Source organism: Calidris pugnax, unplaced genomic scaffold (genome assembly GCF_001431845.1).
Source record: "Calidris pugnax isolate Ruff unplaced genomic scaffold, ASM143184v1 scaffold188, whole genome shotgun sequence".
Taxonomy (NCBI): Eukaryota; Metazoa; Chordata; class Aves; order Charadriiformes; family Scolopacidae; genus Calidris; species Calidris pugnax.
In genome coordinates this window covers 9,666,595-9,686,541 of record NW_015091257.1, presented here as the reverse complement: position 1 = coordinate 9,686,541, position 19,947 = coordinate 9,666,595, and the positions used below count along the sequence as shown (strand labels likewise).

The following is a 19,947-nucleotide window of genomic DNA, read 5'->3' as shown; positions in this document are numbered from 1 at the left end:
AGACTGTTGCAAAATTGGGATTGACAGGCCTAGGGTATGGCCATATAGGTTAGTCCTTGGGTGATGGCATCACATCACCATGGCCATACCAACCCACTGCCAGGTCTCCGTGTCTCCCACTGTGTGCAGGAGGGGCACCAGCACAACAATGCCCTGGGTTGGCCTTTAGCATCTCCCCTGCCTGACCACCTGCCCCCCACAACACTGCCACATGCAAGGCGATGGGGGCCTCATCCTGCTCTGCTGCCCCGTGCCTTTTCCAGTTGTCCCCAGCTCCAAATGTAGCCACTTCTCAGTTGACTTGGGGAAGGATTTAACGCTGTAAGTGCTTAGGTTCTCCCCTTGGTTTTAATGTCACAGGTTTCTCTGGTGGACAAAGTGCTATGTCACAGCAAATTTGCTTCTTTGTCGTAGTTTCCAAGGCACATTGCTTCTATGAATGTGTGAAGCTTCTGCAAACATCTTTTAGACCATGACATTAGTTGGCAAAAGGCACAAATTTGAGCACAAGCTTCTTTTGTCAGTTACTTTTTTCTAAGCAATTTGAGGTTTGTTTCTGGACTTTTTTCTCATCTCTTCTAGGAAATATATGATTAAAAGTCTGTTAAATAGTCAATGCGATGAAGCTTCTCTCATCTGTTAGGCAGAAACATAATCTGAACTCAGCTGGAGGAAAAATTGGAGCAATTATCTAGGGGGGAGGGGAAAGGAAATAGGTTTTGCTTGTAGACAGCTTTATAACATCTGTATCTCAGTCTTTCTGTTTGTTTTGTTTTGTTTTCAATTCACTAAACGTCATAGGAAGCAAATTCTGGACACCACTGCAAAATCATTTTTGGTTGTATAAAGAAGGGAAGGCATTTTCCTCTAACTGTGTAACCCTCAAGCTGCTGCTTCCTTTTCTTTCTATTTGTAATGGAAATGCTCGGTTTCTAGCTCACTTCTAAAGATCTGCTGCAGGCTAAATCTCAGCATTTTCCAGTCAAAATTTGGTTTTTTGTGTGTCAAAGGGTGGTTTTTGTAGCCATGTTATATAATCAGCTGAAAAAAAAATAGTAGTATATTGAAAGACCTTTTATTTCACCAGCACAGATACTGAACACTCACAAATATCAGACACATTTTAAATTACTGTAACAACAAAAGCAATTAAGAGAAGATGCCAGGACCTGGAAAATCCTGCTGTTACCTCTCTGTGTGCACCTGATCAAAATAAGTGAGCCAAATGGAAAAATTATAAATAATGAAAATTCAGATCTCTGGTAAGGCTTCAGCTCCAGGAGAGCTTCTTCAAATCTTGCCACAAAATACCTCCGTCAATTTTTATATAAGATATATGTAGCATTTCTGTTTCTTGAGGGAAGGCAAAATCAAAACCTGACTGTCAGAGTGATTCTCTGAGGACACTCAAACGATATAGAGGCTATGTCTATGACAATAAAAAACCATGTGTGTTCTGCTTTCCCTAAATTTCACAGTACTTGCTCCTTCCTGAGATTTTGGGACCATTTCAGTAAAAGACCATTTCAAGTAAACTGAGAAGTCCTCGTTAGGTGTAAAGCCTGTATGTAAATCCTGGTGTCTGAACTACAGCAAGTGGCCTTTGTGGTCATACAAAACTGACCCCTAGTCATTTTGAATTAGGAATCTAATTTGATGGGATTTTTAAATGCAGATAACTTGGAAAGTAACTCCACTGAAAGCTACTTTTTTCCTCTGCTCCAGTATCTTCTGTTTTTGCTAAGAAACATGTTTAGCAGCTAAATTGATTTGCTACATTTAAGTGCTAGAAGTAAATGACATTTTCTGGTTTGTGAAATAGACAGGAAAACATGACTTCAAGGAAATCCAGAATTATTACTTTCAATAACAGACTAATTAGCAAACTTCATGATAAAATCCTAATAAAGTTTACAGCCTTAGTTTCCTAAGACAGTTTCTAATGAGGGAGGGTACAAGAGTACATTCTCTATTAACATTGCTCAGATGAAATTTATGGCATGATCTACTTTTGATTTTTAATTACTTTAGTTCTACACTTAATTCTACTTACATATAAGTTGATTTAATTCAGTGAAAATCTCAGGTAAGCTTTAGTCAGACTTGTAATTCTGTGTAGCATTAGAGAAGAGACAAACTTCAGAAATAAAAACTAACAAAATATGCTGCATGGCATATAGCAATACAGAATATTCGTTCAAGGGTGTCTTAAGTTGCATGCCTGGTAAGCCTTAGCTGATAGTCAAATACTATTTGACTAAAAAATTATTTAATTGTTTTCAATTATTTGCCTAAAAAATTATTTGTTTTCAAAAATGTGTGATTGGTCCTATATAAAATATTGGTCCTATATTAAATGTATAATTGGTCCTATATATGTACTGAACTGCAGCATGTACACGTTTTATGCACAGATTAGTCACTTGCTGGAATATGTTAATGCATCTACAGCTGTTTTGTAAATTCTGGAAATTGGACTCGTGATTATGACAGAGATGACATGGATTGTATACAAACTAGCAGCAGCGCTTGCCAGTGCCTGTTAAGACGGCCAGTTTCCACTGGCTCCCTCTCTCCGTCTGTCTCACATTCATACAGGTGTATCTGTTCACAGTCTTGTTAGACTGATATTCCTGTAAAAATTTGGCCTTAGTCTAAAAAAGTTTTTTAGTTCACTGTTAATCACTAGTTAATTAATGCAGCAGATAGTACTTTGTGCCTGCCATCAGAGAAAGTAACTCAAAACTTTGTTACTTCTTGGAACCTTCTGTCTTTGAGACATTTACCTTTGCGGGAACAAACTACTGAGTTTCACCTTTTGTTGCCCTACCTAAATAGCTGAACAGTAATTACAGCAGCAAGGAGACCAAAGATATTGGTTCTCTGGTGAGCATGTTAAACACTAGGCTAAAGATCCTGGATGAGAGTTTTAAGTACTGGACTGTTGGTTGCAAGGGCACTTAATTCATCTTCATCAAAGGATGGGCAGTCCTTTGAACTTCAGTGATTATTTAATTGTTTTTGTTTTTCTACCCTGAATGAAAATGAAACACACAAAGTGGAACATTTTGCTCAACTTGAAACAAAGGCTTAATGTCAGCAGGAAAAAGAAAACAAAAATAATAAATAAGTAAATATAGTTCAACTAAAAAAATATTTTCATTATTTAAGTTCAAAGAAGGGACTAACATAAAGGAGAAAAATAATGACTGAAAATAAATTATTAATATGACCTTTTTACTGCACCTTAAAAAAACACACCCCTCTTAGGGCTTAGTTTCTCAAACAGCTTAAACTGATTTTAAACCTCATTGCTGCCAAAATTCTTCCCACCTCTACTTCTGCCCTCCCCGGTGTGTTTCTTTACCTGCTTCCCATGTGTTTGTGCAACATGCACATCAGTCAGGCAAGCTCAGCCCAGCCGTTTCCCCAGGTGGCCACACTCACTTCTGCAGATGGAAGGAAAATGGGGAATACCATTTTTCTTTTTGGCAGTATGATCCCAGATCTGTTTAACCCAGTTGTGATACTATGGTTTGTCTCTCAATAAATGTCTTCTCTCTGGTGTGCTTTCCTATCCTGAGAAATGATAGTTATAGTTCCAACATGATGCTGCACTTACGTTTTATACAAACAATACTTGGTTCATTGCAGTAAGGCTGGCCAATGGGCTTTTTAGCTGTCAGCATAAGCGTCTCTGGAGTTGATCTCTATGAGAACTTTCCAGATCATCTGAGTTTAAATTTTTTTATGTCTTTAAAGGAATTCTTATAAAAACAATTTGTTTGTTTTCTATAAAACTTCTGGTTTGGTTTGGTTTGGTTTTGTGATTAGATTGTAAATGTCACTGAAAGACTGCTAGGTATCTTGCTGGTTAGTTTCTCAACAATAAGTTTCAAAGCACAGTGGGATGAAAAACTTTAAAATGATATTTTAATAAATAACATGAGTATTTCAAACTTCTAAAAAAGTTTACTTTTAGTCCAGATTGGGGCAGATAGTCTTATCAGCCTGACCCAAAGCAGTTTACCTATCCTGGCCCAATCAATTCTTCATTCACAAAATTCCTAGGTAGCCAGAGTAAGTTGCTGTAATTTTGCACTGACCTTTGTTTAACCTGCTCTGAGACTGCCACTAAACACAGGTCTTCTGGTTGGAGATAGATGTGGAATGCAAACAAAAACAAAGCCTCTGGCACACTTGAAATGGGAGATGACCATTGCTTTTTCTCCTACACCAATTCATAATAAAGGAGCTGTAGATGATCCGTTCAGATGGCAAGATGATTAATCTCACCTATTTCCAAAGGCACAGTTTGTCATAATAGATAAAATCAGTTTTATGCTTAGACTACATAAAGTCTGAAAAAGCTTTATTCCAAGAGTTGCTTTTGCGACAGAAGACTGCATTGAATAACCCAGAATATAAAACAGGGATATGAAATGAAACAAGTTTGAGTACGTGACTATCCTTCAGTCTAGCCATCCATAAAAAGAAAGAGAAGAAATGTTGTCATAAATGTACATCAGTCATTATCCTTTGTATTTCCATTAAACAAAAAATATGAAATGTTTGATGGTAGAATACGTCTTCAATGTATCATGATTCCATGAAGAGAAGTTATTCACTTCACAACATGGAGTGATTAAAAAGTAAATAGTCCTCTCTCTTTAGAAGAATATAATCTTTTAATTTGTCTCTAGACAAATTGACTTTGTCTCTAGACAAATAGTCCATTTTCTTGGACTCTAATCCAAGAAAATATGTTCTACATCTACATGACAATGAAGAAAGTTTCCCGAGACTAAACAGGTACCAGCCATTTTATGCCATCATTTTAGATATTTTTTTTCCTCAGTTTCTGGGTTTGGTGTAAGAAGGAATTCAGGCTCAAAATCTAGAATGAAATATGTGGCAATGATGTTACAGTAGTCAAGTGGAATTATTGCAATTTGTTTTTCTGATGGTTTTGTTTATTTGTGAGTACTACTAATTTTATGACCATCAATTCAAACCCATAAACAAAGCTAATAACTCTTCTTTACCTGTATGGCCACAACTCAAAAAAAATATATTTTTTGAGGCATTGAGACCATTTTTAAATAGTAAAGCTGAAACTCAAATTCAGACCCCACTTTCCGAAGATCAGACTTTCTACAAGCTACTTCCATTTTGCATAGCCAGTAGAGGACTAGTGAATAAAAATTACTCTGGTTTTGATTAATTTGTCCCAGACAGTGTAGTCTTTAAAAGCAAGCTACCTCTAATCTAGGGTGTTTTATTTTACTTGTCATTTAGAGATTATTTGATGAAAAGATACATGCATTCCCACTGCTGAACAAATCTGCCTCACCTATAAGGAATCTCAGAGGGAGAGTTTTGCTCCAGCAAGAAAAATTCTGCTGCGACACTAAAAAATGCTTTCATTCCAGTACATTAGTTGGGGAAGTTTTTGCGGGTATGAATCTAGCCCTTCTGACACCCTGTTTGCCTTTGAATTAACCAGAGAAGCTCCCCTGTAACCTTGAACCTCTAGCCATGGTGTAGTTGTGTGATTTCCCAAACATCTGCCGGGGACTTTGAAACCACCACGTTCATTTTCTTATGACCTAAGCTGCAATTTAACTCAGGTCTCCAAAGATAAAAGTCAAGGAAGCCTCTGTAGAGAGCAGAATGCTTTCCAAAAGCAGATCTTAGCTTGTGAAGCTGGAAACAGCTGGCCAGCTCTCCCCTTTGGGTTGGAAAGACTTCTTGTTTCCAGCTCCCTGTCAGACATCTGAGGAACCCCCATTTTTCTTTTTTTTCTACACCCACTCCCTGAGGCAAAGGCCAGCAATTCCTACCCATCTGTCTGGAAAACCTGCAAAGAACCCTGAAATTTAATTTTTTTTTTCAGTAAACTGTCTGAGGTCTTTGAATATTACAGAAATAGAAATAAATTTCCCACAAAAGCAGCAGGACTAGAATGAGTCTTTGCTTGCTTTTTTGTAATAGAAAATGCCATAATTTTTACTAAATTGTAACAAGGCTTCCTAGTCAGTTTTAGAACAGTTTTATGGCATGGAACGATAGTTTACAAAAATGATACCAACAACACACAAAGCTTTAGGTTTGACGTAGTTCTGGACATGGATTTTTAAGGAACTTCTTGATGCCGAAACTAAGTGTATTGATGTCAGTGAAATTTTCTACAGAAAGACGTCTCCAAATCCAGCATAAATTCTCAGACAATGTATATCTCAGATTAACAAGTCAACATTTATCTGGGATGGAGGAAGCCCAGATTTAAGTCTGCTCTCTGCATGATTCAGAGCCTCCCACAACCAAAGTGAGCGACGAAGTCTCCAGACTTTTCTAATGCAGCTCTCAGTCTCTTTTAATGAACTCCTTGGAAAGAGGGCTTGTTTTTAATGTGGAAAAATGTAGAACGCAAAACCTCAAATATTTTCACCAGACGGAACTCGCATTCCTTGGCCAGCCCCAGCTGGAAGTTATTGTCAAGGCTGCTGTTCATCAAAGGACTCAAGCAGAAGGCAGAGCCTTATTCTGGTATTTCAGGAGCACCTGTACAGCGGAGCCCTGCTCCATGCCTGTGGCTCTTTGGTCTGACATATGACTCCTCAGAAACACACAAGTAAATAATACTCCATGCTAATCTCACAAATAGTCCCTTTAGGGCCACGGCTAATATGGTGCACTTAAAGTTAGGCATGCGCTCAATTGTAAAGTTATTACTGAATCAGAGGCCTTGTAGGCTGAAAATTTGATTAAGGAGTATTTCAACTTTAGAAAAGCCCCCAGATTATATGGGGATTTTTTCATGCAAAGCTCAGATATATCAAATAATTTTGGAATATTCTTTTCACTTTTAATAAGCCTGTGCAAGCTATAACATTGGAAAAGTCTTCAAATGAAGGTTATAAAAGAGTATACTTTTCAAATTTCAAAGAAAAAGAGAAGTTTGTAGTCAGTGTGCAAGAAACCCAAGAGATTTTTCCAAGCATTTTGTTTTTCTTAGTCTAGAGTTTTTTAAGTTAATATTTAATTAATACTTTATTATTAGAGCCAACTACAGCATTAAATGAAACAATGTTGACTTAACCTTCCTGTAACTCTATGTTTCATGACAGTTACCCCAAAGATTAATAAGATCTGCTCGACAAAATGAATTTGTGATGTAAGTGGTGGTAGAAGTAACACTTTGAGTGGAAGCTACTCAAAAATTCTGTGAAGTGTTACCATAATTAAGTGCCAAAGTCAGCTCTGGTGTGAGCAGACCTCAGTATCGACACAGGAGTTACACCCATGAGCAGGGGATGTGATCGTTGCCCCTGACTGAGCCCATTTGGGATTCCCCGCTCTTTGGTGGAATTTCAATCCAGAAGTGAAACTGGAGTCGGAACAGGGAAAACTTGTGCACAAGACTGCCGAGTGAAAGCAGCTCTGCAGAGTTTCACGCCAAAGTATGGTGTATGACAGGAGGGGTGATGCAGCTGGGATGGCGGGATGATGAGAAGAGGGGAAATAGGAGGGACAGTGATGATAGATTCCCGGAATCACTGATTGACAGTGATTCTCGGCTCTCGGAGCAGTCAGTGGAGAGACAATGGCACTGCCAGAGGCTTTGGAAGAACTGCTCCATAGTCTGTCTCTCCTCTTGGACAACAGGTAATGTTTTTAAACTGAAAGAGGGTAGATGTAGATTAGATATTAGAAAGAAATTCTTTACCTTGAGGGTGGTGACACACTGGAACAAGCTGTGGATGCCACATCCCTGGAAGTGTTCAAGGTCAGGCTGGATGGGGCTTTGAGCAACCTGGTCTAGTGGGAAGTGTCCCTGGCAGGACCTAAAACTGCATAGTAGAAGTACTTTCTACATTTTCATCTACTGCATGCAGGTCTCCTCAGCACTTCTGTAATGTCTAACCCCTTCCAGAAACAAAGATATTTTCTCTTTATAATCCTCATATCTTAATTAATAAGTAAGACTTTAAAATATGCAATCAAACTTTAATTTTATGAAGGTTTGAGAAGAATAATCCAAAACTTTAACGAAAGCTAGTCTTTGTAAACAAGTCCTTTCTTTGCCTGGAGGACACAATGTATTTCACATAAGAAGTTATTTGTAAAATTGGCCCTGATCCAAATTCAGGTACATAAGCATTTGCTTAATCTTAATGAACTCCATAATGTGCTCACAGGTAAATGCATGTTTAAACATATCGTTGGAAGAAAAACAAAAAGAAGGCTGAGGCAGATCAAGGGGCTCACCAGACCGAAAAATAACCAAGGGGAGAAATACAGTTACTTCTCACCTGTAACCGTTCCCTGTGTTGTTCACCGCTAGCTTTTAATAGCCCAATGGAAAAGGTGACATGTCACTAGGAGTAATGGGGCTCTAGGAGTAATAGATTCTTTATCCTCTTAGCAAAGTGCAAATGGAAAACATAGCTCTGAAATCATTCCGTTAATTTTTTCTTTATTTTAGATATGATGAACAATTTTTGCCTTTTTCTCTGGCTCTTTACTCATACATGTAAGCTATACGTGCTACTGCTGTTGGGGAAGTACATTTGTCTTGTCGTACAGAATGTTGACTTCTCACTGAAAAAATTAATCTCCCCCAGAAATAAAACATTTTCAGCTGAGAACCAAAACTTTTCAAAGTTTTCTTTTTTTTTTTTTCCCAAAAGTCAACATTTTCCATAGAAAACTAATATTCTTTGTGAGGATTTTTGCATTTTAAAGTTTTACTGTTTATAGTTGTCCCAGTGGGTTAGTGCAAACAGGGAGAAGGCGGGGCGGGGGGGTGGAGAACCTTGTGGGTTTAGATAAAGAGAGTTTAATAGAACAGTAATGAAAGATTATAACAACAACAACAACAATGGTAAAAGAATATACAAAATAAAGTAATACAACACAAGTCACTCTCACATCTCACCAATGCCTGATGATCAGTTGCCCAACCCATTCCAAGCAGCAGTTGCATATTTCTGCCCCCCAGCCAACCCCCACTTATATACTGAGCATGACATCTGTGATATAGAATATTCATTTGATCAGCTTGTTCTGCCCTAGAAAGAAAAATTAACTCTATCCCAGCTGAAACCAGGACAGTACTGTAGAAAACTACAGAAGCACAGCTATTATTTTCTATCTGATTCATTGCTGAGGCAAAGTGGTAATAATACAGTCAATACACATGACTTGGTAATGTTGCTTGGATCTTTGATAATTGAAATCTTTCAGGAACCACTATATGGACAATAAAAATAATAAACAATATTTTCAAATATTAAAATCAGCAACTCAAACATTAGAAATCATTATGAATGTAATCAAGATGAAGTAGAGAAAGTATCATGCCACTGCATGACTTCATAGATCATTTGCACCTTGACTACTTAGTACAGTTCTGTTCCTCATATCATCAAGATGATAAACTTGGCAAAGTTTCAGAGAAGAAAAACAAGAATGATTGAAGCTACAGTACAGCTTTCATACACGGAAAAACTGAATCAATATACAAGGAAAAACTGAATCCCTTAAGGCCCTTCAATGTAGAAAAGAATCCTACTAGAGGAAAAAACAGTGATCTATAAAAGCACAAGCAGCATGGAGACTGGGGATAGATATCAGTAGTTCACTGTCCTTTCCAGTAAAAGAACTTGGGATCATTAAATGCAGCTGGAAGGAGACAGGTTCAAATTCCTCTAAAGGAGGCAGTTGTTCACTTGACTGTGAGTTAAGCTGTGGTGCTCATTGGTGTAGGATGGTGGGGATACTTAAAGTTTGCAGGGGTTGAAGGAGAGGCTAAATAAATCCACAGAAGATAACTCTTCTGAGGATTAGTAACGATGTAGAAATTGTGTCTGGTTCAAGAAGACGCTGAGCTGCAAATGGTTGGAGGATGAGAAAATATTCATGGGAATCATCATACAGGTTGGGATTTCTTCCTAAAATGCTTTACTAGCAGCTGCTGGCAACCAGCAGCAGCGAGAGACAGGATACTGCACTAGATGGTTGGTCTGATCCAGTACTTGTGCTCTTACATGCATTAGTATTCACTGCAGTCCTATACACAGCTTGAAACTGTGATGTGTTAAGCACCTCCTGAAGAGCCTTCACTTCTCACTGATGTCCGCTATAACTGACATCACTCAGTACTCACAGGACCAGGCTTTTCTCACTTGAGTTAGAAATACCTGATGAGTATCTATTTGCAAGTCCTACCTCCTACGCACAAGACTTGTTTCAGTATTTCACAAATTCCAAGACAGGGAAAGTAAAATAACACATGGATTATACACAGAAAGGAGCAAAAAAATGCCAAACCAAACAGCTTAGAAATCACAATTTTTAAATTAGGAGAATGAAAAGGGAAATGTTAAAAAGGTTTTGCTAATCATAATGGTTTGCTTTGTAGGTAAATGCATCCCGCCAAGAAACCAAGCTGATGGAAGAATGTGACCAGCTCATTGAAATAATCCAGCAAAGACGACAGATAATTGGAACCAAAATCAAGGAAGGAAAGGTAAAAGCTTTTCTTCTTTAGATCACAAGGTGGTCAACGATGCTTTCTCATGCTTATGGCTTTTTGGCCTCAGGTACTATTAATACAAATTCATAAAAGTTCTTATATAGTCCTGGGTTGCTGCTACGTTCATGTAAACAGAAATTAAATAGATCAAGATTAGTATGCTGTATCTCAACAGTCTATTTGGCATTTCTCTTACTACACTTGATTATGATTTTTAAGGATAAACACAGAAATTTTGTTACAGTCAGTAAATGATAATAAAATTATCACTAATTAATGATTCCTTCACTGTGTTATGTCTGACAATGTTTCCCCTAAAGTTTTCACTTTCACATAGTGTCACAACGTTCGGTATCATGGCTGGCAACTAACTACATTAATATTTTAGTCTAGATACATTAATTATCTATTAAAATACTATCACATAAAAAATTTGTTTCAGTCGTCATTCTTAAGAACTGGAAGTCTAACTTATTTACAACAGAATATTCAAAAGTATGCAGGAAGTGAAATGAAGTGTGCGTTTCTAATTAGTGAGGTTCAATGATTATTAGTGACAAACATAGTGAGCAGGAAAAATCTCTGATATTCAAGTTTCAACATATTTTGCTAGCTACCTGTTAACTCAGAAACACATTAGAGTTAAATTAATGTTCTTATTTTCTAGGTACATGGTGTTTACTCTTTAACTGCTAAACTAACTAAGTCAAATATAAACTCTTCTTGTGTGGGAAAAGCTCAGGAAAGGAATAAAGTCAAGAGCAGGTTCATGCGGCTGTCAAGACATTCCAATTAACTTGAAATAAAAAGCCTGTAGGCAAGGGCTGACTTAAACATGTTTAAAACCACAGGTCCTGTACTTTGTGTAACAGAACCTGAATTTCCTCATTCTGTTAACAAACGAAAATTCCCTTCAGAATGAAAAAGATGGCCTTCTGCATTATTGTTTCAACTCTGCTTCTCTATGCAGTGAGACCAGCTGTGAAGGAGAAAACTTTCCATTCATTTAGATTTTAGTATATGTGAAATTCTACTCAGCAACTTCATAGCTTGTGCCCTAATTGCTGAGATTGGGAATGTTATCTTGATTGAAAATTTGGGTATTTCTGCCAATCCACTCATTTTGCATGCAACTGGTTCTAATGCCTTTCTAAACTCCAGAATTATTTCATTTCCTTCCTATTTCTTACTCCTGTTCAAACTATGATCCTGATGTAATAACAATGGGAAGGACTCCCAGACGTTTCAGGAACTAAAAGTTTTGTTAGCCAACATTGTCTTTAAATGGAAGATTGACTGTGCCCCTCCCTAACCTTTCAGCTAATGATTACAGTCACATCTACTGTGTTTATCTCCAGCACATATGTTTGCAGTAATAATAATCAGCTCTGCAGCACTACTGTGCTTTTGTGCAGTTAAAAATACCCAACAAGAAAACACCCTGTTTCACTAAAAGCACATAATGAAAAGGGCAGGCATGTATTGTTAGTTGAACTGAACAGTCTTTTTCTGTGAAGTTTTATTTTCAGATTATTTTTAATGAAACACCTCAGTAATAGGAAAAAAGTAGTTAACCTGTAAGATGCCTTTAACATCATTCAGGGAAATGGTTATCTAAATAACCCTTAGCTATCATGTAAGCAGAAAGTACCAGGAAATGACGTTTCTTCTGTTGGAAAATAGGCCAGCTGTGCTTGTTTTGGCTCTCCCCTGTTGTTTTACATGTGGAAAATATTGAGGTAGAGAGGCTGTGCCTGTCCCCTTATTAAAAATGTTACGTGGCTGGTGGAAAGGGCTCACCGTCAAGCTAGTGTGAAAAAAGCTCTTGTCAGTGAAGCCATTCATCTTCACTCCCTCTTTGCATTCCAGCTTTGCCTGGGAAGTGCAAATGCAATCATGATTTGTGACCTTAGAGATGTGACTACTTTCTTATGTTTCCACTCAAGGTGGTGAGGTTGAGAAAACTGGCTCAGCAGATTGCAAACTGCAAACAGTGCATTGAGCGCTCGACGTCCCTCATCTCTCAAGCTGAACAGTCGCTGAAGGAGAATGATCACGCTCGCTTCCTGCAAACTGCTAAAAATATCACTGAAAGGTAAAGAAGACATTCCTCTCAATAAACAGAAGAACCTCAGTTTAAGGCAGATGGGTTGTCAGAGTTGCCATGTTATCTTGTCCCACCACAAATGTGGTCAAAGAGTGGAGGGTGAATTGACATATCCTTCCAAAACACTACTTTGTCCTGTACTGGAGTGGAAAGGGCCTTACTGTAATGCTAAACTAAAACATCCCTTTTAAAAGAGAAGCAGTTGCAAAAGGATGTGAAATAAAAGTTAGACCAGTAATAACACGCACAAAGGAAGGAGGAAACACGGTTGCCAAGCAGATGTCTTGTGCTAAACACACTAAAAAAAGTGATTTTTAGAGGCTGAAATTCCTACTCCATGAAAAATTCTGAGATTGAGAAAGAAATCAGGCAGCAAGTACATTCCATAGAAAAAATTTGGAGTGATCTTAACGGATTCACATTCTTCACAAAATAGCAAGCAGCAAGGTAATGAATGTGTAATTTTGGGAACCTGCAATATGTGTCTCTGAGGCAGCCCACTTGAAGGGTTGAGATTCAACAGCCTGTGTGTCTGGAAGTTATGGCAGCTGCTGTGTTGGGTCCCTGGGTGCAGGGAATTTCTACTGCTTCTGGGATCTTAGCTCCATTTCAGTGTGCCAGACATATCAAGGACCCAAAGACAAGGGAGCAAGTCTTTCTAGGAAACTGCTGTCAGAAAATTTGGTCTCATTTTCAGCACAACACTGTGAATGCTGAAACATCCCCACTGAATTTCAGTGATATTTTCTAATGAAAAAAATGTTCTATTGGAATTATCAGCTATTTAAACATCAGTCAAAGAAACAAAAAAACGCAAGAACATATCTGGACAATGAAAAATAAAATTATTAAAAAGTACAGTCATTTATTCAGCTATTTTTTATCTCTGGGTTCACATTATATCTTCACATTGTCCAACCAATTTTCACATAATCCAAAGTACAACATTCCTTCATTTTATTCTTTTTTTTAAGTCTGTCACTTACCCTGGAGTGCTGTATGCAGATTCTCTGAATATCAGGCTTCACCAAAGATATTTAATCAATTTATAAGTAGGTAAACAATACTGGGTTGCTTGTTACAGGTTCAGAGAACTGACAGTCAGTTGAGAAAAGCCAAGTAAGGCAATGGATTATGTTTGATTTGTCAGACTCAGACCCTGGTTTGTATTCTGTCATCAAGCTACATTGTGGCACTTCTTTTTCCCCAGCTGAAACTGATAGTAAAACTACCACATGAGTATCATGAGCAAAAAGCTGAAGGCGAGGGTCTGGCCTTTTTTCAGTATTTGGTGGAAGAAACAGTAGGGCAGAAACCTGTGGGGGCACAAAGCTTTTTAACTGACTACCAGAGAATATTCAGAGAAGCTCCATTTTCACCTTGTAAACATGAACAATTGCATCATAAATACAGTCACAGGAGAGACATTCAGAGAGCAGAAATGAGACCAGCTGACATATGTGCCCAATCAAATCTAATTCTTAGCTATCACAGATTGCCATCTGTAATGAGATGGCTGTGAACGCCCTGAAAATCAGAGAATCATTTCAAGCAGTGAATAAAACTGAGGGGAAAAAACACCAAGTGCTTGCAGACAAATTGCAAGTGGAAAAAGAGACTAAATCTGATTAATAAATTATTCCCCACTAGTTACTCTCTTAATTCTCAGGTGGTGAGTGATATTTTGTTTGCTTCTAGACTGCTCATGTAACAGTCTCACCAGGGCCCTGAGCTCCAGCAGCTGAAGCAGTCTCCTGAAATTATGGTCATTGCATTTCTTCGTGCACATATTTCAAAGTAATTGCAGCATGATATTCTCTGTTGTAAGCACAACAGGTAACTATGTATAGCAGAGACATCACACACACTACAATGATTTAGGTCATGCATTATTTACAGTGGGTGAAATACATTTATCCTAGAAAAACCCTTTCCAACCGAGTACAGTGTCAGATAGAGCAGGCAGAAGTACAAGAGGAAATTCAGTCCTCTGAACAGCCTGCAAACTGCTAAACTCACTGAAAACTGACTTTAACACACATACTCACCATGCATCCTTTGCATAGCCCTAAACAAAGTCCAAAGGGCCTGGTGATATGGTCTTTTTCACAATAAATATGGACTGTATGGAGGTACTCAAAGAAGCTCTTCATCTTGGATAAGGACTTGCTGGTTTCTTACAAAAGCCATTGTTACTTTCGTAGAGATGTTTGCCCCAACCAGGCCCTGCAAGAAATGCATGTCTTTTTTTCCTACTAGATCCATAGTTGAACTACTGGGAGGTGGGAGGGTGGAGGAGAAAAAAAGAATTGAAAGAGCTCAGGGAATTTTTCTCTCTCAGTACATGAGGCAAAAGGCACTTCAATTACCCTCTCTAAAAGAAAGCATCTGTGCTAGGATCTACTTTAAACTAAATTCTACAACCACAGTTGCAAGAGAAACAGTGCTGAAAACTAAAACATGAATTATTGACTAGGAAACCTCCTCAGCTCAGCTTTTGAAAACTATGCTGAAGACAATGAGACGTGCAACTCAGTTTTTTTCTTTCTTAACTGCATTTTCTGAAAATACTACACAAGAAATACATGAAAACATAGGTTTTAGTAATAGTAAGCATTTGGCCTGGAGTCATTTGAGTCACGTCTACAGAGAAATACTCTAATTGGGGAAACTGTTAATTGAAGCAATCAAAATATTTTGATCTGACATGTGTCATGAATAACGGATAACTGACATACCTTGGGTGCGTGGTTGTGTTTGCCTCCAAACTCAAACAATTAACAAATGAGGTGTAGTAACCCCTTTGCTTAAACAGACCAAACTTTCTGTAAACATACCCAGTACCCGCCTCTCCAGTAACATATATTTTGAGATATCAAGCTGAAGAATCTGAAAGATTCTGATGGCAGTTTTCTTCTGAGAGCTCATCTCTATATTAGTACTCCTGGAGAGACAAAGAGTAGATGTAGCTCCTGAAATGGGGTAGACAAGGAAACTTTTCACTTTTGGAGGAAATGTAAGTGTGCACACATGCTTTGCAGGGGAAAGCCTTTCAAAATAAACTGTGCCGACATCTGTTTGTTTTATCTCCCCCCCTGTGCTTTTTGAAGTTAACAGTAGTGTGCTGTGCTGAACAGCTGAGGAGGTGTGGGGATCTGCACCAAGCCCTTGGGAGAACGGTGCCAAGGAATGCCTGGAGCAAGAAACTGCTTGGGAAAACAAGGGTTGGGAGAGATGCAGCATCTGTCAGCATTGCTTAAAACATAGATAAACATGGTGCTATTGCTACTTTGGTTCAATGGGTGACTAGAAAGAACAATTCAAACTGTTGTGTTGCTTAACCAATATTTTGTTAAAAACTGATTTGACACTGCATATTAGGCAAAAGCTAAGAAAGAAGAGATTTTTATTGGTGACTACTCTCAAAAACAAAAGTGGCAGGAGAAGCTGTTAACTTAAACCATATAAATAAAACACATGTAGAAGTTTTTGTCAAGCTTTTTGAGAAGTGATAACAATCATAATGATCAGCTCCTACCTTAATGTAAAAGTTATTGTCTCTCATGCTAAAAGACTTTTTCTTTTCATTATAGGGTTTCCATGGCAACTGCATCCTCCCAGGTTCTAATTCCTGAAATTAATCTCAACGATACTTTTGATACTTTCGCACTGGATTTTACCAGGGAGAAGAAATTGTTGGAATGCCTTGATTACCTTACAGGTAATTTTTTTCTCAAGGTGCTACTACTCTATGTTCCTCATAAAATAATAGCAATATGATTTTCTTCATTCTTCTTTGTGGTCAGTTAACTTTGGCTGACTGCCAGGTACCCACCAAGCCACTCTCTCAGTCCATCTCCTCAGCAAGACAATACAATGAAAACCTTGTCGTTTGAGATAGGGACAGGGAGGTCACACAAGAATTACTGCTACAGGCAAAACAGACTCAACTTGGGAAAAACTAATGTAATTTATTGCAAAATAATTGTAAGAGTAGGATAATGAGAAATAAAAACAAAACTAAAAACACTTTCCCTCACCCCATCATTCTTCTCAGGCTCAACTTCACTCCCAACTCTTCTACCTTCTCCCCATGCATGGTGCAGGGGGACAGGGAAGGGGAGTTGTAGTTAGTTCATCATACATCGTCTCTACTGCTCTTTCTTCCTCATGCTCTTCCTCTGCTCTGGCATGGGCTTCCTCCCACGAGATGAGGTTTTTCACAAACTTCCCAACATGAGTCCTTCCCACAGGCTGCAGTTCTCCAAGAACTGCTCCAGCCCGGGTCCTTTCCATGGGGTACAGACCTTCAGGAATGGTTCGCTCTATTGTGGGTCCCTCATGGGCCACGGTTCCTGCCAGAAAACTTGCTCCTACATGGGCTCCTCTCTGCAGGCTGCAGCTTTTCTTCAGGGCATATCTGCCTGCTTCAGTGTGGGTCCTCTACAGGTTGCAGTGTGGATATCTGTTCCACTGTAGGTCTCCATGGGCTGCAGGGGACAACCTCTGTCTCCATGGTCTTCTCCACAGGCTGCAGGGAAATCTCTGCTCCAGTGCCTGCAGCACTTTCTCCCCCTCCTTCACTGACGTTGGTGTCTGCAGGGCTGTTTCTCTCACATTGGCTCCCTCCTCTCTCTCCCAGACACTGCACAGCCTTTTTTACCCTTTTTTAAATATGTTATCAAAGAGGCACTACCAGCATCAGTGATGGGCTCAGCTTTGTGCAGCAGCGGGTCTGTCTTAGAACTGGCTGTGTTCGACGTGGGGTCAGCTCTTGCTCTTTTCTCACAGAAGTCACCCCTGCAGCCCAACTGCTACCATATAAACCTGATACACTCTCCCTCTTAATCCCGAATATCTTACCCCCAACAGGCCGAGAATGCCCCAGGAAGCATTAGGTACTACAGAGCACAACTGGGGTGCATTTCCTACCTCATCTCCTCACCGGGGTGTGGACAAGTGGGAGTGAGAAAGGGTTAAACGCCACTGGAGCAGAATGAAATGAGAGAACAGCTGGAGCTTGATCTGGAGCTGCCAGAGGAGGGGGAACAGGGACCAAATCTCATTTCCTGGGGGAGGGATGCTCCGCATGTTACCCTGTTCCTTGGGGCTGCCTCCTTGCTGCGACAGATTGCAGCCTGGCAGATTTCCCATGAGCAACCAGAAGCTGTTCAAGCAATCAGCATCAAGGACTCAGCCACGAGAGCTGTTTTCTCACGCCAGTGACACTGTGTATTTCCCCCCATCACAGAGCTGGAGGACCTGGCTGTGCCTGGGACTAGAGAGCAGGCGGTGTGCTCTGCGCCAGGGTGTGAGCTGGGATCTCCACAGAGCAGAGCCCCAGATCACTTGACTGAGAGCTTTGGCCTGGAGAAGCCTGCAGGATTAGACTTGGAGAAGGCCTGAGTAATGTGCAATCTCAGAGTATATAATGACTCACAAAGAGAAACAAATTACTGTAATTTAGGGTGTTTTGATTTCAATGCGAGAATTAGAACAATTCATTCCAGTTCAATTGAAAACAGAAGAGACACAGGGTAGATTTTCATTTTGCGGGGTCTTTAAGCATCTGCTGTTAACAGCAAGAATTTGCAATGAAAGGCAGAAAACACTATTAGAAAAGCACTTGAAAACACTTCCTGGGCCCATTCTCTTAGCCTGGTTTACAGGAGATATACCCGTGTTATTTCAGAAGAATGTGAGAGCGCAGAGTCTCCTCATTGCCAGTCCTTGGATCTTTTCCATGCAGAGGGCTGGCTTCTGGCTTTTCTTTAGAGGAAAGGCTGAGAGAGTCGGGTTGTTCAAACTGCAGAAGAGAAGGCTCCTGGAAGACCTTATTGTAGCCTTTCAATACTTCAAGGGGGCTTATAAGAAAGATGGGGACAGACTTTTTAGTAGCGTCTGTTGTGATATGACAAGGGACAATAATTTTAAACTAAAGGAGATTAGGTTCAGATTAGGTATAAGGAAGAAAATTTTTACAGTGAGGGTGGTGAAAGACTGGAACAGGTTGCCAGAGAGATGGCAGATGCCCCATCCCTGGAAACATTCAAGGTCAGGCTGGATGGGGCTCTGAGCAGCCTGATCTAGTTGAAAATGTCCCTGCTTATTGCAGAGCGGTTGAACTAGATGATCTTTAAAGGTCCCTTCCAACTTAAATTGTTCTATGATTCTATGAATTGAGTGAACAGATTGCTACTAGAAAGAGCAAGGCTGCCTGCATGCACAGGATGGCACCACCATTGTCTTATAGAGCTGTGGGGTTCTTGCCATATCTGAAAGAGACCTTTTATCTGTTTTTTTTTATTTATTTATTTTTGTATCACTGTATGACTGGGAATACAATCAGTGTTCAAAATATACTTGAGTAAATAATACACAATAATAATATAGGAAGAGTAATTTATACTTCTTATCTAACTGTAAAATAATCAGCCTCAGCTTCCTTTATAGCCAAAGAAGAGGAATAACCACCTCATTTTAAGGCAGGCACATTAGTCAGTTGACTCCATTCTGGAGGTGCCTATTTCTCCCAGCTGGCTCCAAACAGACACTAGAGTCATTCAAATGTAGATAATTGTGGTTTACATCTTTCAAATTATAAGAGGTGAACTTCATCTACCAGTCTGTTCCTGCACCCACCATGTCTTCTCCCCTTTGGACATCCAGCGTTGATAGTACCAGCCTAAATGCTGTGTACTGCAGAAAATGAAGGTTGTATCTGTACCAAAACAAAGGGTAGTTTTGCTACAGGCTGCAATGCCACCAAGATCCATTCTGCAGTCCGTCATGCTGGCTGTGCCATTTACACAGCTCATTCTCTGCCTTCTTTCTACCTCATACACATTCTTGAAAAAAATGCTGTCTAAGGGAACTTGCAAATGTATCAAGCTGTTTATCTGGGTTTTCCTAATTAACCGTTTTTATCCTTGCACTTGATGCCCAGTGAAGAACAGTTCTAGCTGCCTCTGTCTTTGCACAATTTTTCTTCACATTAATGAATAGCATATGGCTGCAATGGCAAAATCCAAAACACATGTCTAAATTATCTGAGCATAAAATACAACCTATGCAGACAGTTAAAATATGTTTATGTAAATATATGTAATATATATGTGTGTGTGTATAGTCCCAAGAGTCAAATGTACTTGATTATTCACTATTGTTGTTCAGAAACTCTAAAGGAGATTAATTTTATTTTACCCCTTTCAGATTAATGAATGGAATCTTCATAGATCTTTAACTGAAAACTCTGTGACAGAGTGAATTGGGCTTTGCTTTTATCATGTTTCACAGTTAA

The 19,947-nt window shown here is 39.1% G+C and overlaps 1 protein-coding gene across 4 annotated transcripts in view; it reads left to right on the top strand.

Annotated features, from left to right (window-relative positions):
• The window catches only part of MID1 (midline 1), a 143,656-nt gene that overhangs the window by 101,308 nt on the left and 22,401 nt on the right, over nucleotides 1-19,947 (top strand). For all 4 annotated transcript variants that reach the window (XM_014960454.1, XM_014960455.1, XM_014960452.1 and 1 more), the window contains 3 exons: nucleotides 10,427-10,534; nucleotides 12,487-12,635; nucleotides 16,241-16,368. In XM_014960454.1, the coding sequence (XP_014815940.1) occupies nucleotides 10,427-10,534; nucleotides 12,487-12,635; nucleotides 16,241-16,368 (385 nt within the window). The remainder of the gene's footprint in view (nucleotides 1-10,426; nucleotides 10,535-12,486; nucleotides 12,636-16,240; nucleotides 16,369-19,947) is intronic.